The sequence below is a fragment of the Sciurus carolinensis genome, chromosome 2 (assembly GCF_902686445.1).
Source record: "Sciurus carolinensis chromosome 2, mSciCar1.2, whole genome shotgun sequence".
NCBI classification, from domain to species: domain Eukaryota; kingdom Metazoa; phylum Chordata; class Mammalia; order Rodentia; family Sciuridae; genus Sciurus; species Sciurus carolinensis.
Window position 1 is genome coordinate 166614435 of NC_062214.1, and position 20150 is coordinate 166634584.

At 41.2% G+C, this 20150-nt stretch overlaps 2 protein-coding genes and 1 pseudogene across 5 annotated transcripts in view; 2 read left to right on the plus strand and 1 right to left on the minus strand.

Moving 5' to 3' along the window:
- Plekhh1 (pleckstrin homology, MyTH4 and FERM domain containing H1) overlaps positions 1-9335 on the plus strand; it is a 48182-nt gene extending 38847 nt beyond the window's left edge. For 2 of the 3 annotated variants that reach the window (XM_047542110.1, XM_047542111.1), the window contains 8 exons: positions 611-711; positions 1237-1378; positions 2493-2635; positions 2746-2875; positions 4510-4596; positions 4881-5027; positions 5976-6133; positions 6979-9335. In XM_047542110.1, coding sequence (XP_047398066.1) covers positions 611-711; positions 1237-1378; positions 2493-2635; positions 2746-2875; positions 4510-4596; positions 4881-5027; positions 5976-6133; positions 6979-7189 — 1119 coding nt within the window. In that variant the 3' untranslated portion in view covers positions 7190-9335. Of the gene's footprint in view, positions 1-610; positions 712-1236; positions 1379-2492; positions 2636-2745; positions 2876-4509; positions 4597-4880; positions 5028-5975 lie in introns of all 3 variants that reach the window. The other variant, XM_047542112.1, reaches the window with a different exon arrangement.
- On the minus strand, positions 236-19550 carry Pigh (phosphatidylinositol glycan anchor biosynthesis class H). 2 transcript variants are annotated; one of them, XM_047542113.1, is made up of 5 exons: positions 19282-19550; positions 12280-12489; positions 10664-10747; positions 5252-8822; positions 236-721 (listed from the first exon to the last, which is right to left on the minus strand). In XM_047542113.1, the coding sequence occupies exons 1-4, from the start codon at positions 19459-19461 to the stop codon at positions 8730-8732; spliced, it is 567 nt and encodes a 188-aa protein (XP_047398069.1). In that variant the 5' UTR covers positions 19462-19550; the 3' UTR covers positions 236-721; positions 5252-8729. The 2 variants fall into 2 exon arrangements, with proteins under 2 accessions (XP_047398069.1, XP_047398070.1); XM_047542114.1 differs by lacking the exon at positions 236-721 and adding an exon at positions 784-1929.
- Positions 12964-13924, plus strand: LOC124978067 (ATP synthase subunit g, mitochondrial-like; annotated as a pseudogene).
- Positions 19551-20150: the final 600 nt, after the last annotated feature.

Sequence of the window (20150 nt, forward strand, 5' to 3'; positions counted from 1 at the left end):
ATGTGCTGTAGCACTTGATGAGTGTATTTGACTCCAGAATCTGCTTTCTTTACAGCAGCAGGACAGGGGCTTCTAATCTTACCATTGCCAGGAAAAAATATGTCAAATATCTTCCTCATAAATGTCTGAAGGCTTTGATATATATACACATACATACATATATACATATATATACTCACACATATATACATATATATCAAATACATGTATATATTGTATATATTATATATATATTTATTTATTTCTCATAAATGTCTGAATGCCTTTGGGTATATTTGTTGAAAAGATGGCAGAGAGTGGATGGAAATGGAGCCAGTGAGGTGAGGCCATAGGTTTTGGTGGGCCTGTGTAGCCTCCAGGAATTCCCCTCAACTGTTAAGGCAATGGGACAGCGTTTCTTGCTTTGCTGCTTACCATGCCCAGAGCATGTTCTACCTCCCCATCCTTTTGTGAGGGAGTGGCAGCACCTCAGGTCCTGGGAGTGTTGAGTCTCCACAGGTCAGACACCTGATGGGAGGATTCACAGTTCTGCCTAAGTCCAGGCAACCAGGGCTGAACCTCGTTGCCCTCACAAGGGCCTTCTTTGACTTTCCTCTTTTGCCTCTTCAAGATCTGCGATGCCATCTCCAAGTGGGAACAAGCCCTGAAGGAACTGCACCCTGGAAAGTCTGAGGGTGGGACACGCGTTGTGAAGCTGATGTACAAGAACAGGTCCTGAGCACTGTAGGAAACATGTGGGAAAACATGATGACTGCCAGTGGGGACCAGCTGATCACCTCCCCAGTTGGATGGCCTGTCCTAGACAGGCAGAGGGGCCCACAGATACAACACTACATGATGGTCATTAGCTGAGGTGTAGGCTGACCCTTCTCATGCTCCACTCCTGAGACCTTGGACAGCCCATGCTTTGTTAGCCAGGCAAATAAGTTCCATTAGTCTCCTGGAATCTTAACTTATCCAGTACCCTTATAAACACTGATTCCAGGTACCAGATTCCTCTCATCAAATCCAGTAAGTCTAATTCAGAATTAACCACATGCTACTGTGGTTGTGAGATCTACATGGTCCTGCATCTGCTCTGTCATATCTGATTATGTTTCTGGGGCATTAGGATATAGTACAAAGAATTGTGCGGGTTTTGTTTGTTTTGGAAATCAGGACAAAAAGATCCTGAGAAAGCTTCATCCCTGATTGGGATCCCAGCTGAGACCTGGCTTCTCACTCTTTTCCCTATAGGCTGTACTTTCGGAGTCAAGTCAAAGGTGAGACAGAGCGAGAGCGACTGCTGCTTGCCTCCCAAACCAGTGGAGAGATAGTGGCAGGGAGATTTCCTGTCAATAAAGAACTGGCTCTTGAGATGGCTGCCCTGATGGCCCAGGTATGGTTCTGTCTGTTCAGGAAATATAAGGGACAGGAGGCCATCTTGGGACTCCCAGGTGGAATCTCCAGGCAGGTGGAATCACCATGCAGCCTGAAATATTAAGAAATTTCTGCAGATCCGGTGGTGCCCAGAAGAGGGCAGCCTGCTGTCCCAGTAGAGACAATAGCCAACTTACCCACTACAGACAGACTACATACAGAATGCTGGACTGGGAATTCAAAATAGGGGTTTGAGTCCTAGCCATATTCCAGTGTGAGATCTTGGTCAAGAAATGTCACTGGCGTATGCTTTAGTTTCCTGCTCTGTACACTGAAAACAAAATACTTCCCTTCCTGCATCCACAGTGTTGTACTAAGTATAATGCTTAGTTAACAAATATCCCATAATGTATGGGATAAAATGTAAAAGTGTCCCAACATTTTAAGTAGAATTAGGAAGACTCTACATTCATACTTTGATTCTCCTTCCTATCACCTGTAGGAGCCATCTTGCCAGAGGTATGTGGGATACCTCCATGGTCCCCGTAAGAAAGAGGCTGGATCAACGTGCTGGAAAGGAAGGGGAAATAACTGTTGATATTTATGAGTATAAACATCAACATGAATATCCTATAGTGGGCCCCATGCTAAGCATTTTATATGTATTTTCCCATGTAGTTCTCATCTCCACTTACTTGAGGAAACTGTAGCTCAGAGAGTTTAACTTGATAAGAGACATAAAGCTGGAAAATAACAGAGCTGGGATTTGATCCACGTAGTCTAACTCCACTCTGCTGTATTTCAGGATCTGTAGCATTTTCAATTCTATGGCCCATATTCTTTGATTAGAAACTAGAATTTCCATGTGTCTGCCACTAATTAACTGTCCTTGGATAAGGTAATTACCTCAGCTGCAAAATAAGAGTTGGTCTAGACAATCTATAGTATTCTAGAACTCTTAAGATTATTTCTCTAGTATTTATGAAACTTGAAATAAAGGTTCTGTTCACAGATATTTTTCACATCCAGTCACACCCCATAAATAAATAGTGGTTTAGTTTACCTCTCCAACAGCATCCACCTGGCCCCACCATCTACCTCCAGACCCTTGTCAACTCCTGTTTCTGCCACAGGTAGAATATGGGGACTTGGAGAAGCCTACTCTGCCAGGCCCTGGGGGAACACCCCCTGCCAAGACTCAGCATCTCCTCCAGCAGGTCCTAGATAGGTTTTACCCACGGCGCTACAGACATGGGGCACCCCCTGAACAGCTGAGGTATGTAGGCTGCAAGGTCTTGCAAGGAGGTACTATGGGGAGCCCCAGAGCTGTGATGAGAACATGCTGGCACTTGACTGGCACCATTTCTCTCCATATGTCCCAACCAGGCATCTGGCAGATATGCTGACCACAAAGTGGGCGGCATTGCAAGGCTGCTCCCCTCCTGAATGTATCCGCATCTATCTGACCGTGGCCCGGAAATGGCCTTTTTTTGGTGCTAAGCTCTTTGCTGCTCAGGTAAGTGCCAGTGGAAGGAGAGCCCATCCCTCAAGAATACCCTAAGTTTCCCCTGGAGCTGCACTCCCCATCTGGTCCTGTTTGAGCCAGTCCAGTCTGCAGCCCCTGCCTCCACGCTACCAACCACGAGGGGTCGCTATCTCTCTACCCATTTATGGCCTACTCCAGGTTTCCATAGTCCAGAGCACAGTTGGGATACATAGCTTTATGAAAGTCTTTATTATAGACTTGTCAATGCTATTCCTGAAAGAAGAGAGAATCAACTAATTCACACACAAGGATTTCAATTCAAAATACCCTGTTTTAAAAGAGTTTGAAAGAACAATGTATAACCTAAATACATATATCTCTACTGGCTTAACATGGCACAAAGGGGAATAAGACTACATAGGTAAGAGTTAATTTCACCTCTGCATGAAGGCCAGAGGCCAGTAATAATTTTAGTTGGAACTTTTCCTCACTAGGCATCTGATGTTTGTGAATTTTATAGATAACAGGCATTATCCTGTAACCAGACATTATAATCACAGACATTAAGCTGATAATGATCTTGCTCATCAAAGCCACAGTTCAGAAAATGGATATTCACTCATTTATTCAACAAATATAAAATTTCTACTGTATCTAGTGCTATTTGTTTGAGATTATAAGAACTGAACAAATCAGACAGCCCTTGCCTTTGTGAAGCTACGCATAGAGTGGGGGAGATGCACATTAACCAAATAATCATATATCCATTCATTTTTTTATCTTCTCCCATCATCCATATATACTATACATTTATTTATTTAAATTTTTTGGTGCTAGGGATGGAACCAGAACCTTGAGCATGCTAGGCAAACATTCTACCACTGAGCTACATCCTCATCCCCTATCATACATATATGTATATCATGAATTCATATATTTTCACATGTATATGGATGAAATAGATTCACATATTTTTCTTTTTTTTTTTTACAAGTGATCACAAGGGTTATGAAGGAAAAGTACAGGGGTGTTATAAAGGCATATATAATGAGGCCCACTTGATCTGGGAGGTTGGGAAAAGCTTGAGAAAAAGTGACCTAATCATCTCTCCCTCTCCTCCCAGACTTTTGGGTAGGAAAGAAAAATCTGAATTACTCCGCTGCAACCCTGGCAATAAAAATCCAAGAAATGTCCACCACATAGTCATGTTCTCACTAGTAGGGCCTAAAGCCCCCAAGATTACATTCTTGCTTTTCCATTCTTTCTTTTCCATTCTTTTAAAGTCCTTAGGAAATTGGTTAAAGCAAGATGCACTTTAGCTAGGAAACACTGTGAATGGAATACCATGTTTCTGAGATCTGGAAGAAAATAGCCTGGTCCCCATGCAAAAGATAGAGCCATGCAGGGCCGTCCTCTATTCTGCAGTCTGGAGCTTTCCATGCAGTGTTTTGTAGCAGGATGTGATCCCATCCACCTTTGGGGTAGTTATTAGATGCCTCATGCTGGCCCATTTATTAACAAATGCTGTACAAATGCTGTTTTCCAAGATGAAGTTGAAAATCACTGCCTAGCAGATCCCTGGATGTACCTTCATCCTCACAAAGTACTTAACAGTTCAGATTCTCTAACCCTGAATGTCTGATGGGATTTTTCTGAATCTGCAGCCTGCCCAGCTGTCTTCCAAGGAGAACACTTTGGTATGGATTGCTGTGAATGAGGATGGTATCAGCATCCTGGACCACCACACTATGGTATGGAAAGAGGAGGGGTGGCTCTGATCCTTCCTCTTCCTCTTCCTCTTGTCTTCTCTCTGGATCCCAAGGTCTGAGTTAGGTGACCATGGTTCCCTTACTTTCACCCCCTATCCAAGCAGCACTGTCCTGTAGTCTAGACACAGCTTATAAGTATTCAAGATGTATAACTCCAAATAATGACTGCTTCAGAGTTCTTCCTTCCTGGTTAAGTCTACCCGTGCCTAGAAGAGACAGGTGGAAAGTTCCCCAGAACTTTCACTTTCACTGGCTCCTTTCCACAGCAAGTGCACATCAGTTACCCCTACTCTTCAGTGACAACCTTTGGTGGCTGCAGGGATGACTTCATGCTTGTGATAAGAACCACTCCAGACCAGGGGTCTGGAAAAGGCCACATTGAGAAGTTGATCTTCCGGATGACTGCTCCTAAGGTGAGTGACAGCTGCTATAAAATTTTACTCTGGGCTCGTGTGATATGGAAATTGGGATCATGACAGAACCTAGAAGGGCCCTGCCCCAAATAAAATTTCTGGTCCTGTATATAATCAGCTTTCCAAACGGTTTAGATAGCATTATATCTCACTGTCATTGTTGAGCTAGTAGGTAGAGGTGCTATCAGGAGGGAACTATGGTCCAGCCATTACTATGCTCTTACCTTTTGTAATTCTTGCATACCCCAGAATCATGCAGGCCTGAGTTGGTGCTCATTTGCTTGTCTTCCTTGCAGCTGTCCCTAGGGCAGGGCAGTGTCCTCTTGAAGGTGCTCTCACTTTATGTTCTCATTCTGCTGCCACAACACTAGCCACAGAATGGGACAGTATCTGCTATTCTCCCCCTTCCTTGTGGTCTCTAAGACAGCAAAAAGCCCTCATTAGCTTTAAGGCATTGTTCCTACTCAGTATAGGAAATGACCATCAAAATTAATAGGAAGGAAGGATCATAAAACTAAGTTCTGATTTATTGTTCCTGATGCCCTTCTGAGAGTAACCAGAAACCCTGTTATCCCACTCTTAATCTTGAAGTTGTAGTTTGCCAAATTCCGCCTCCTTCTGCTATCATCCCTGCCGAAGGAGAGGATACATGACCTCTTCCGCAAGGACCTTTTCCATGGCCATTAAGATAACCAGAGCAGAACATAAGCCCTCTTCTCAGGAGGGCACTGCACATCTTGCAGAACTCCAGACCAAAAGGGTCCCATTTCACTGGGTCCCTGAATCTCATAATAATGATCCCCTCTGGACACTTTCGCTTGGGTGGGTAGTTTGAGAGAGAGAAAAGTTGAAGCCCATGAAGGTTATATACTCACTACAACAGCCAATTGAGAAAGCCAGTGCTCAAGCCAAGGCTAGCTTAATTCCTTTCTTCTCTGGCCTCCTTAGATTGCAGAAGCTACCTTCATCATGGCCAGCTACATGAACCACTGCTCTACAACTGTGAATCCATCCACCAACCCGCCTGCAGCCCGCCAGCCCTGGGAGCTGGATGGACGACAGTTCTTTGCTTCTGTTTCCTGTGCTACCAAGGGACCAACATTGCTGTGAATATTCCTCCTACTCTCTCCCCACCACCTCTGGTGCCTCTGGGATTAGAGATATATATCCTGGGATATGATACTACCGTGATAGGTCTAATAGCCTCCCCCCAAACTGTTCTGTGAAATGTGTACTTCAGTGTCTGTGAAGCCTTTACTCTCTAGATACCTTATAATGTTTTAGGGTTCAATATTTATGAATCCAGACCCAGTATAAAAACCACCATCTTTTTTTTTTTTTTTTTTTTTTTTTTTCTCCTCCATAAAAATACTGACTCTAGATGCTACCTGATTCTAAGCATAGGGATGGCCCACTGGCCCACTGTTACTGAGGGCCACAGTGCTGTACTTGGGGCTTCTGTACTGATACTTTCAGGGGAGAGAGTTTTTATACTGTATGTGGTCTTAGTGTGGAGTTTAATACTTGAAGTTAAATGAACAGAATAAGATGAAAATTCCAGTTCACCTGAAGTCTGACAAAAGACAAGAACTAAAACTGGACTTCCTTTTCCGGATGGAAATGGTGTTGGCAGGACTAGAGAAAAAGAAATATGCTAACTTTTCCCCTTTACTGATGAGTAGGATTCACAGAGCCCCTTCTGAGGCAGCAGCTCCAAACTGCAAAATGAAATCCTAACTCCACTACATTTCAAGCTTTACATGCACTGGACTATAAACTGAACCCACTACCACACACTGTATAAGCAAGGGCCGGGGTAGGTCCAATCTGACCTCTTGTCTCACTTTAACACCTGGATAGGACTCAGTGAAGGCTGTGCTCACTACTGAAGAATGAGGTGGCCTCTGTCCCCCACTCTTTGAAAGACCAAGCAAATGCTCTCCTCTTTCAGCTGCTGTGTGAGGCCATTAAGGATGAATCAGGAACAAAGAAGACCCTCAATCTTCTCCAGGGCTTGGGTGTGCTTGAGACTTCTGGCAAACTTCTGCTGGGAATTAGTTGGAGACTTGGGGCATGTATGTAATATCTACTCTAGTCTAAAAGCATCAGGTTTAAGAAGTAGAAAGTTTTTTTCACCTTTTGCCTTCTTGACAACATCATAATCCCCCTCAACTCAAATATTCTAATTGAGTGCAGGAGAAATGCTCTGTGCCTACATTTTCCCCGGGGGCCGGGGGCAGGGGGGTGTTCATACTCCCAATTTTCCAACATCTGAGAAACAGAGTTTTATTTCATAGCTCTAAGGTACTCTTAACATTTTTCATAAAATGCTGAAAACTGGCTAGTAAGAGCGCCCAAGAACCAAACTTTTAACCCTAGTGATGTAAGTGTTGCACATGCAAAAACCATGAGGCTGGAACTAATTTTATCTGATCACTTCAGCTCCTGTAAGCTTTCCCTCTCAACCTTTAAACAAGCACAGTGGGCGGGGAAAAAAGAGGCATGAGAGTCTGTCTCTTTTAAATGAAGTTGACTTTGCAAGGCAGGCAGTTTTATAGCTATTTCTGATTCCCACCCACCACCACCTCCCAGGACCTGGGGGTCTAGCTGAGACATTCTACCTCTAACAAATCACCTAACATAGGCTCTTGGATAACCCTGCCAAGGCTGGTGTAAAAAGCAGAGATTACAGCTCTGGTTTTATATCCTGAGTGTCTCTAAGACCAATGAGGATATATGAGCTAACTAGGGCATTTTTTTAAAAATAGGGTTCTAAAGAAAGAGTAAGGTTCATTATGTTCATACTGAATCTAGGAGTCAAACTACTTCCCTCACCATCTTTCCTACTTCCTGACTCTTCAGGAATTTTCCTTTGTTTTTATTAATTTTATAGAGAAGAAACTGCCCTAGAAACATAGGCTTCCAGAGTTTGTTTACCCTTCTTTAATATGAATACCATGTTTGGAAACAAGTAAATTTTCTGTCTTGCATTTTGTCTCCCTGCCTTTTGGCAAAAGTAACTTTTGAAATAATAGAAAATGCTGAATAACAGAAAAGTATCAATGTGTTTGACACCCATGACTGAAATGTCATGATCATTTTTGTCAATAAAAAGTAGCTGTCTGCAAATCAGGCAATTACTGTGTATGTTTTGGAAGGAGATCTGTTTATTAAGAAAAGCACCATCAATTAACCCTATACAGAACACAGAAGCTAGGTAGACAGAGAATAGGCTTTTGTAGGACATTTATTCCTGCTAATCCATACCTAAAAAGCTTCATGGTTTTTCCTTAACTTTCACAGAGATACTACTCAAATAGAAATTATGCCTTTTGTGTGAGTTCTGATACCAGTTTCTCAATGTCTTGCTCCACAAATTTCAACACAGTTTAAACTTGAATGTGCTTATTAGGAATTTTACAAAGTGCTCTCTGCTGACATTGCTTTTGATACATCATGTCAAAATTCTTAGTTTCCCCTCTAGTAAAATAGGCAAAACTTTCTAAGGAGAACACTAATACATAAAAATACTTTGAGTCAGATTTCCAGTCACCTGCTCTATGGCTCTGAGATTTACTGCATTCATTCTGGTTCCTAGGACAGTGTCCACCTGATGGTTTATAGTACAGAAAACAAACCAGCCACTATGGCTTAGCAGTCATTTCCCATGGAAGATAATACTGGCCTTCTTAATGCTGGGACTCATGGGCTTGTTGATGTGGCTTTCTGGTGCGCCAGAATCTCCTGGCAGCTCCTGTACACTTCAATCAAGCAATCCAGCCGGGGCTTGGCACTCTTGAATTCCAAAGGGGAGAAATGCAGAGTCAGGTGAACATAAGAGAGTGCTTAGTGGTTCTGCATCCACATGCAAGCTCAACCTCTCACCCACATGAAGGGGGTCTAACTGGCACAGGTGTGAGCTCACAGAGGCAAGAAATTCAGACCTCAGAGCATCTTGTTAGGACAACTCCCAACTAGCCCCACAGACCAGCCTGTGAGTTGTACAAGGCAGAGATCAAAAGACAGCATTTTAATCCATGGTGGTACACACCTATAATGACAGCAACTTGGGAGACTGAGGCAGGAGGGTAACAAATTCAAAGCCAGCCTCAGCAACTTAGCAAGACCCTGTCTCAAAATAAAAATAAAAAGAGCTAGGGATGCAGTTCAGTGGTAGAGCACCCCTGAGTTCAATCTCCAGTACCACAAAAAAAAAGGACAGCTTTTTAATTTGTCTAAATTTCATGACAGTAAGAGGAATAACAAGGATGAACCTTCTTGAAAAGTGTCACAAATTGTGAAACAGACCTCAGAGACAAGCAGGGCAGTTTAATATGTAAATTCAGAAAAATATTTTATACTATGAAATGGAATACAACCAAAATTAAAAGAAAAGTCACAGAATATGAAAAATATATGTGGAAAGTATATTTAATAAAAGTTTGCTGTTCAAAATATACAAAGAATTGTTATGAATGCATAATCAATATCTAGATTTTAGAAGAGATGCACAATAAAATAAGAGCAAATACTGATAGGTGATACTTATAAGAAAATATGAAAAAATCTATTATTTAAAGCAATACAAATTTAATAACTTTAAAATGCCTTTACTTACATATTAAATTAAAAAATAGGTGAGTTCACCATTAGCCAAGACTAAAAACAAGTACAAATTCCAGAGTATGGTAGAGTTGTCTAGTCTCTAGAGTCCAATTTTAAACACTGTAAAAATCTATAAGACTATAAGCTTTAAAATAATTTTGAACTTTTATGCAAAATAATTTTATGCAACTGTCTTAAATATTTTGTAAAAAGGGAAGGGTAGTGCAAGTTAAACTTTTTAAAAATACGTAACTACTACCAGTCATGATGGCACACACATGTAATCCCAGGAACTAGGGAGACTGAGGCAGGAGGATCCCAAGTTCAAAGTCATCCTCAGCAACTTAGTGAGGCCCTAAGCAACTTAATGAGACCCTGTTTTAAAATAAAAAATAATAAGGTCTGGGGATGTAGCTCAGTAGTAAAGCATCCCTTGGTTCAATCCTCAATACCAAAATATATAGATTTTATTATTATAATTATTATGTTTACCTACAAAGTAATTTATTATAGTCATGTTTGCACAAGTAGTGTTGTTATAAGAACAAAACAAAAAAATTACCTGGACATGATTTAAAAAGTTAAAAACAGAATGGCTGAATAAACTGACATTCCAATATGATGGAATGCAATATAATTATTTAAAATAAGCATAATGACCTTTGTAAAAAAGATGCGTGTTAGGTGACTGAAAAAAACAAGGTACAAAATAATATATAACAATATCTGTATCTTATTATCTATGTAAAAGTGTACATCAGTTAAACTGAGAGTAATGAATGGTGATTTGTACGCATTTGTTATATTTGATTATTTTCTTCTCTACAATTTGCATGAATTCCTAATATTTTACCTCAGAAAAGAACTTCTAAAATAACTAAAATCCTCATTTTCACTAAAATTAGTTGTGAGGTATCTTTCAATACTCTGACAATAGTTTACATTCCTATTGAACTTAAGTGGCAGTAGATATGCAGAAAGAGGAAAAAGTAAAGGATTTCATTGGAGAAAGGAAAGTGTTCTGTGCTCACCTGGAAGACAGGTACTACTTGGGATATCTTATGTGGTTCCACTGGATCCTTCAATAAAATGCAGAGGTAGTAAATCACCTTCTGCTGTAAGAAAATAAACCAAATAACAGAGTTCTAAGTGAAACTCACTTTGTGTTCTTTTTTCTTCAGGGGAAGGCTCAAAACTGTCATAAATGGTTATCCCTAAGTAGCACAATGCTTAATAGCTTTTAAAGTGAGGGAGAAGTATATTTTCATTCCTTAAAAGACAAAAACAGAACAAAGTTGGGCATGATGGCGCATGCCTGTAATCCCAGCAACAGCTCAGGAGGCCGAGGCAGGAGGATCACAAGTGCAAGGCCAAAATGAGCAACTTAGCAAAGCCCTAAGCAAATCAGTGAGACCCTGTCTCAAATAAAAAGCAAAAAAGGCTGGGGATGTAGCTCAATGGTAAAGTGCCCTGGGTTATTTTCCCCAGTACAAAAATAAACAAATAAATAAAAGACTGGGCACACCTGAAGTCTCAGCTATTCAGGAAGCTGAAGCAGGAGGATCACCTGAGCCTAGAAATCAGAGGCTATCCTGAACAATACAGTGCAATTTTGTTTCTCTTCCACCACTTAAAAAAAAAGCAGAGATGACTTTGAAGCTGGACTAGAAGATAAAGCTGAAATGCTGACTCCCTATCCATGAAAATCTGCTGTGTCTCTAAAAACATTTGTGCACCGTATAACAATGTTTCAGTCAATGATGGTGAAACTTTATTATAATGGAGCTGAAAAATCCCTATTGCCTAGTGGCATTATGTCATAGTGCAATGTATTATTTTTTTAATGTAATATATTTCTTATGTTTGTGATGATGTTGGTATAGACAAATGTACTGCCATATAAAAGTGTAAAGTATCTAAAGAACATAATACTTAATAATGATAATTTTAAAAAGTTATTGGTTTATGTACTTACTATATTAAACTTTTTATTGTTACAGTGTATTCCTACTTATAAAAAATTTACTCTAAAGGGATATGCCATGTTATGCTGGTAGCAGCCTTTAACATGTTTACTGCATATCTTGATTGCATCCAGAGGTTATGGTTAGCCAGGCGCAGTGGTGCATGCCTATAATCCCAGCAACTCAGAAGGCTGAGGCAAGAGGATTGCAAGTTCAAAGCCAGCCTCAGCAACTTAGCAAGGCCCTAAGCAACTTAGTGAGACATGTCTCAGAATAAAAACAGGCTGGGGATGTGGCTCAGTGGTAAAGTGCCCCTTGGGTTCAATCCCTGGTACCAAAAAATTAAGAGAGGTATGGCTGAGTGACATACACTGTGTAAGTATACTTTATGATATCTGCTCAGTGAGGAAACTGGTTAACGATGCATTTCTCAGAATATATCCCATCATGAAACAAAGTATAACAGTACAGAGATTTATCTTTTCAATGGAAGTTTCACTTTTATAGTTTATAGACATGCCAGCCAAAAAGGAAACACTGCAAGTATTGGAACAGAGGTCCTCAAGTATAATTCTGTGACATCAAATGCTTTAGATAGTAAGACTAAGTGTATGTCACTCAACCACCATGAATTGACTACCTACTCCAGAGAATCTTCTAATATTCATCACTTAAACACTTACCATGTAAATAGCCTCGTTTATGACAACATCCTTGACGTTGCCCATCTCTATGAAGGTGGTGCTTTCTTTGCCTGAAGCATAGGATGAAGTCATCTGGATGCCAAGGGAATCAATGATTAACAAAGTCTCTTGATCAATCTTCACAAAATGGAGGTATCCAAGCAAGCCTAAGAGGGTGATGAAGATGGCAGCAGAGAGGATCATGCTGTTCTGAAGAGAGAGCCAGACACAGGCAGTAAAATTACCAAGAGGTCCTCTGCATTTATCTCTGCCATATGACAAGTCAACTAGACAATGAGAAAAAAGGTTTGCTCTGCTGTGAGCTGAAAAGATGAGGGGAACATGCACAGAAGAAGAGGAAATCACTTTTATTCAGACTCTAAAGTGCAAGTATATAGTGAAATGGATTCAGACCTAGGGAGAACTTTCAGCAAAATGTCCACCATCATACCAATCTCAGAAATTATTCTTTCAGGCACAATGACACATGTCTATAATCCCAGCAATTTGGGAGACTGAGGCAGGAAGATTAGAAGTTTTTAAGGCCAGCCTAGGAAATTTAGTGAGATCCTCACTAAATCTGGTAAGACTGTTTCAAAGTAAAAAAGGCTTGGATGTAGCTCAGAGGTAGAATGTCCCTAGGTTTGATCCCTAACACACACACACACACACACACACAAAAAAAAAAAAAAAAAAAAAAAAAAAAAAAACTTACAAAATTGCATCTTAAGGACCAAATGTTTTCCTTACATGTTCCCTCAGCAGAATATGCAGTACAAAATTATGGACTGAACAACTATAAAATGCTTAGCCACAGCAGCAGATATAACTCCTCACCTGATTAACAGCCATTCATCCTCCTTAAATTTGGAGTGAATCATGACTGACTAGAGATGTGCACATGATACAGTTCTAGTCAGTGAGATGTTGGAGAGAAGGTCTGCTGGGCGGGGGTGGCAAACAGTTTATCTAAGAAAGAGATCTAAGGCTTTTGGGGTGATGGACCTTCTACCCTAGAACCATGGCCCAGTTCATGTGTAACCTCACAAAGAAGGCCCCAGCACTACTGTCACTTACTCAAAGCCTGGAATGGCCACATTTTGACATGATACCAAGGTTGAGCTGTTTCTCCAATCCCTGCTGAGATCCCTACAGCTATTCAGAGCCTGAAAACAATACTCAGTAGTGCTCAAACTAGTAGCTTCAAACAGCTCACAGTAAGGAAGCTGTGCTGAATGGTTTGGTGGCCACTGAAGTGTGGATGTGGTTTTATACTAGAGAGACCATAGGCAAGCATAGCATCACTGGCTATAATGGTGAAGACCAATAGTCAACATCATTATATTTTATTTATTGTTTCAGTATTCTTGGACCATATGTGATTAGATTGCTATCTGAATAAAATAAGATGTGACAGATTAAAAAAAAAGAGATCTAAGGAAGGATACCCTCAAGATTGAGATGCCTAAAACTATTATAACCTCTGCAAAACAAAGTGGAGAGCAATGCTAAGGTCTTGTAGAATAACGCCAACAGACCAGGTTGGACAAGCAGGAAGACGAAAAGAGCCAGAGTCAAGAGTCCTGTACCACATAAAAACAAATGAATAAAATAAAGGTTACCAACATCTAAAAAAAAAAAAAAATTCTTTTTTAAAAAAAGAGTCTCTCATACAAACTCTGAATTTCCTACCTCATGATTTTTTTGTTATGTTTTTTGGGCTTTTAAAATTTTTTTATTTTTTTTTTTCTTGTTCCAGGGATTAAACCCAGGGGCGCTTAACCTCTGAGTCACACCCAAGTTCTTTTTTAAAATTTTTTATCGTTACAGGATGTTACCGAGTTGCTTAGTGCCTCACTAAATTGTTGAGGCTGGCCTTGAATTTGTAGTCCTCCTACCTCGGCCTCCTAAATCACTGGGATTACAGGCTCTTGCCACCATGCCCAGCCCTCATGAGTTCTTGTATTAAATAATAAAGGCCCTTATCATTTAAGTCTGTTTTGGTTCTGGGTTACTTATAGCTGACTAAGTGGTATGTTAAAGGCTAAAAAAAAGGTAGCCATTTGTGTTCTTTCTTTGTTTTTTTAATTAGTGTATGTTTCTTTCATGTGGCTTTTTTTTTTTTTTCCCCCTAAAAGCTATTATTTAGAAGACTGGCCCTGGAGGTGTGTGTTTGGGTGGGGAATCATTGATGACCTAAAAAATGAAATTCAGTAACTCTGGACCACATTCCTTGAAGTCAGGATATGTCTTATTATTCTGTAATGACCAGACACCCTCTTTGACCTAACTCTAGTCAGACTCCTCTAAGCCCCTAGATCAAGACCTTGGCTTCTGTCTTTGTTGGACCTGCATTGCCCAGTTATAGCAAAAATCTTGATGAGTTAATTTAAAACAGAATCCCCACCTTTAATATCTGATCACTCTGGCTTACTGTATTGGTCAGCTTTCTGTTACTACAATGAAATACTTGAGATAAATACCTTAAAAAGAGGGAAGGTTGGGACTGGCAGTGCCACTCTGTGGTAGAACACTTGCCTAACATGCAAAAAACCCTGGGTTCAATCCCCAGTGCCATAAACGGAAGAGGGGGAAAAAAAAAAGAATAAAGTCTATTTTGGCTCAAAGGTTTAGAAGTTTTAGTCCATGGTCTGTTGGTGTTACGATGAGGTAGTACATTATTAAATTCTGGAGCAAGCTGCTCACCTCATGGCAGCAGGAAGCAAAAGATAAAAGGAGGAAAAGACCAGTGTCCCACATTCCCCTTTGAGGGCATGTCCCCAGTGACTTAATATCTCCCATTAGATCCTACTCTTAAAGTTTCCACCAACCTCCAATAGCACCAGGCTGAAAATTAAGCTTATAAGACCTTGGGGGGACATAAACTGTAGGACCTGCCTTCTGCAAGAACCTTCACAAGCCAGTTTAGCCAGAATCCTTCCTTTCCCCTGAGGCTTTCTTTAGTAATTGCCCATCTACTGGCAGAAATGAGGCCAGTTCTATACTGAAGTTTTTCTTCCCCTATTGCAGAGGTTCCTGAATAAAATCTTTTTTTTTTTTTAATCATTTTACTGACTGGGCTCTGGTTTGACAGTACCTAACATATACTAAGTGTTAAATCAGGGATCTGCAAACTCTGTGCCTGCAGTCTGATTTTGTGTGGCTCACTTTGAGCAAACAATGATTTTAAAAATTTGTACAAGGTTATAAGAATTAAAAACAGCATGAAACACAAAAGTATTTACTAAATGGCCATTTACAGGAAAATTTGCTGACTTATGTGACATAAAATTATGTTTTGATAAGGAGTGCTAGGTCTCTGATGACCCAGAGATATCGACTTTGAGTTAATTAATAAGTTAATTAAGTACTTTGAGTACTTACTGCCTGGTGTAGTAGTATCTAGTACACAGTCCAAACTAAGTAAACATTTTGGAAGAACAGAGAGGAATAAAATTCAGTCCTGGCCCATGTAGATTTAAGAGAAAAAATCTGGATGCAATGGTACACACCTGTAGTCCCAGGGACTTGGGAGGCTGAGGCAGGAGGATCACAAATTTGAGGCCAATCTCATCAACTACGTAAGACCCTACACAACTTAGTGAGACCATATCTCCAAATAAAAAATAAAAATGGCTGGGGATGTGGCTCTGTTGGTAAAGTGCCTCTGAACTCAATCCCTAATTTAAAAAAAATTCTGGAGACTACTATGCTACAGACTGTAAGTGCCTATGGAGATTTTTTTAATAGGAGAGAGATTAAAGTACATAGAAATAACCCATAATTCCAGGGACATAGAATTTCACTGATGTAATGAAGGTTGTAATTATTGATGAGAAGGAAAGAAGAAACCTTCCAAGTTGGAATAAATAAGATAAAAACCTGGTACTTTAAAAGAATTGTGAATTTAAAAAAAGGAAGGAAGGGATGAACAGCAGTAAATGCTTAGGGGATATGACCCACATCGGCTTTCCAGTAAGATAATCCTGCCCAAAACTTCATTGCAAAGTTCATAGTTTTATTTATTTTGTTTTTGTTTTTGTTTTTGTTTTTGTTTTTCCACTTCATTTTTCTGTTTGGAATTCTAACGATCCACCATCTCTCTGGGTTTGGGTTAAATCACATATTTGAATTCCTTCAATCAGATTTCTTCTCATTCTAGTTATTCATTACCCCCATGAATAGTTTTGAATATGAGAAAAGATAGGAAATTTGGGGCTAGACAGAGTGGAGGCTGAGGCTGGAGGATAACAAATTAGAGGACAACCTAGGCAACTTAGCAAGAACCGGTTTCAAAATGAAAAAATAAAAAGGGCTGGGTTGTAGCTCAGTGATAAAGAGTTTGCCAAGTATGCTGGATTAGGGTCCTGGGTTCATCCCCAATGCTGGAAAATAAAACAAATTTTGTTACACAAAGAGTCCTAAAGAAGTGTTGGAGCAGGGCATGGTGGTACATGCCTGTAATCGAACCAAGAGATTAAAATAGGAGGATCCCAAGTACAAACCCAGTCAGGCAACTTAGCAAGAGCCTATCTCAAAACTTTAAGAAAAGGGCTGGGGACATAGCTCAGTAATACGACATCCTAGGTTTACTTCCCAGTATAACTAAATAAATAAAGGAAGATGAGGTCACTGTTTTTCCTTTACTTGGTGGGGGTGAGTGGGTACACTAGGATGAGAGAGATGAGTACATAAGGAAGGTGGCACAGTCCAACTTCTATTTTAAAAAGTTACCAAGGAGTATGGAGGCACACACCTGTAATCCCAGTGACTTGGGTGGCTGAGGCAGAATTTCAAGTTCATAGCCAGCTTCAGCAACTTAGGGAGGCCCTAAGCGACTTAGTGAAACCCTGTCTCAACATAAAAAAACAAAAAGGGCTGGGGATGTGGTTCAGCAGTTAAGTTTTGGTACCTCTGGTACCAAAAAAATGTTGCCAAGATCAATTATAGTGTGGTGTAATGGAAGAGTTTCAGAGTCAAGACAGCCCTAGGGGGCTGGAATTGTAGCTCAGTGGTACAGCGCCTGCCTAGCATGTGTGAGGCACTGGGTTTAATCCTCAGCACCACATATAAATAAATAAAAATAAAATAAAGGTCCACTGACAACCAAAAAATATTAAAAAAAGAAAGAAAGAAAAAGACAGCCCTAGGTCTGAAGCCCAGATCTCTCACTTGCTAACTTGGGTAAGTTACTGCTCTTTCTGAATTTTGCTTGGATTTCTTCTAAGGTTGAAGTAAGGAATTCAGTAAAGAAGCTGGTACTCAGTAGGCATTTAATACACATCTGCTCTTCCTCCTCTTCACATAACCACATGTATGGTTAGAATTCAGGAATAGTATTAAATTACTGCAGTGGGGATGTAGTTGTAGAGGGCTTATTAAAGATGCTAGAGGCCTGAGGTTCAATTCCCAGCACTGAAAATAAAAATAATTCAAATGCATTATAATTTTGGGAGGGGCTTTCAAGTTAATCATAATTTCAGCTGAACTATGGAGAAACTTTCAACTACAATTAAGTACATATTAAGGCGGTCTTAATTCTGCCTATTTCTATGCTAAATTACCATGTTCTGAAACATCCTTTGATGGCAAGAGCTAACTGGATGCAGCAATGGAAACAATATGTATATTACATAAATGGTCCTGCTTGTACTCAGCTCTGGTCAGATCACTCCTGAAATAATATGCTCATTTAGAGGCTTATATCTGAAACAAGAACTCATCCTTAAAAAGATGATTCAGGAGATATCTCAGTTAGTAGAGTGCTTGCCTTGTAAGCACAAGGCTGTGGGTTCAATCCCCAGCACACACACACAAAAAAAAAGATGATTCAGCTGGGCACATGGTGCACACCTGTAATCCCAGCAGTTCAAGAGGCTGAGGTAGGAGGATCTCAAATTCAGAGCTGGCCTCAGCAATTTAGCAAGGCCCAAGGCAATTTAGCAAGACCCTGCCCAAAAGAAAACACAAAAAGGGCTGGGGATTTGGCTCAGTAGTTAAGTGCCCCTGGTTTCAATTCCTGGTACCAAAAAAAGAGAAAAGATTCAGGCAGGGCACAAGCCTGTAATCCAAGAAACTCGGGAGGCTGAGGCAAGAAGAGCCCAAGTTAAAGGCCAGTCCTGACAATTTAGCAAGACCCTTCCTCAAAATAAAAAAATAAAAAGTTCTAAGGATATAGCTCAGTGGTAGAGTCCCCTGGGTTCAATCCTCAGTACCTGAAAAGAAAAAAGGAAAAGAAAAAAGAAAAAAAAAAAAGGTGGGTGGAGCATGATTCACATTATTCCTTTAATTTGAAAACTGTTACAAAGTTATGACTTTTGACCCTCACAATACTGTGAAGCCGATATTAATTCCATTTTGGAAATGTGAAAACTGACGCTCAGAGAAAACAGAAATAAGACTGAAAACAGCATAAAAACGACGTGTGTCTGAATTTTCTAAATTTTTTAAAAAGTAGGCCTGAAATTGGGGTTAGACAGGGAGGGTTAAATTGCCTTGAAAAACAGAAGTTAGGAAAAATAAAGCTTTGTATCTGCACACACACACACACACACACACACACACACACGGAAGCAAAGGCAGTTTCTGGAAAACCATATGTAAGGTATTAGCGGAGGTACTTCTGAGGAGTAGAAAAGATGGATGAGGACCATCCACCTTACAGTTCTCTGAATTCACGGAATTAAAGTACCATGAGCATGTGCCACATAGAATACATGAAGTGAACATTTTAGGCTGTCTTGCAAGAACCAGACACATGCTGGGTCAATCCACAGAGCGGAGCAGCCGCCCAGGGGAGGAAGAATGTCCAGGAGCACAAACTTCATTAAACCCAAAGAAAAGAGCTGTCCAGCACGGAGCGGCATCCCCAGAACCTGCGAGTCCCCGCCCTCCGGCCCTACGACGGTAGGAGGTTCCCACCCGAATTCTGGGCTTGACTAAAGACCCTTCCAGAGCCGAGCCACCGCCTCCAAGCGCAGGCAGGAGCCGACCGGCCATTACCTCCCAGAGAGTGAAGAGTCCGTAGGCCGCCAGCCACACGGTGCAGGTGACAGCAGTGAGCGAGCACAGCGAGAGCCGAGGGCAGGTAAGGCAAAACTCCCGGCAGAATGGCGAGTAGTAGCGACGCTGCAGGACCAGGCGCCCGCCACAGATGTCCGAGAAACTCCTCTCGTCCTCCATCGCCCGCTGGCTCCACGCCGCAGCGCCGCTCTAGCCCACCCGCGGTTCCGTGCAGTCTCGCCGGCGCCGGACCCGCTTCCGGGAGCGAACCAGCCCCGCCCCTCCCCGAGCTCCGCGCAGGCGCAGTTGCTCCCCGAGAGCGGCGGATGTGGGGTTGGTTCTGCTAGGATTCTGTTCTGTAATTGTCGCCTTCTAGAAATTCCTAGGGATCCAGCAACTGCGGACAGACAAACTGATTTCCATTATAAGCCAGAGTGAGCCCAAAAGGGAGGATCCGCAGGTTTTCGTTCATTCCGCGCAGTCGTTGCTGTGCCAGGTAGTTTTAGGTGCTGAGGCTGTTGACAAGGTCTCTGCCCTCAAACAACTTCTTTTCTTGTAGGAGAAACGATATGGAAATAACTTCAGATAATTATGTTAGCAATAATGTGCTAACCGGAAGGGATGGACTGGAGATTTTATTAAGGCAGTCAAGAAACGTCTTTGATGACACCGGGGTCACCAGGAGGCCTCATCCTGGTCTGCCCATGGGAGTTCGGGAGAAATAATTTCCCAGAAAGCCAAGGGCCAGGAAAAGCAAAGCTCTAAAGCGGGAACAAGGTTGGCTTACTGGAGGAATCAAAAGGTCAGAGGGGCCCGGGCGTTGGCGCAAGCCTGTAAGCTCAGCGGCTGGGGAGCCTGAGGCAGGAAGA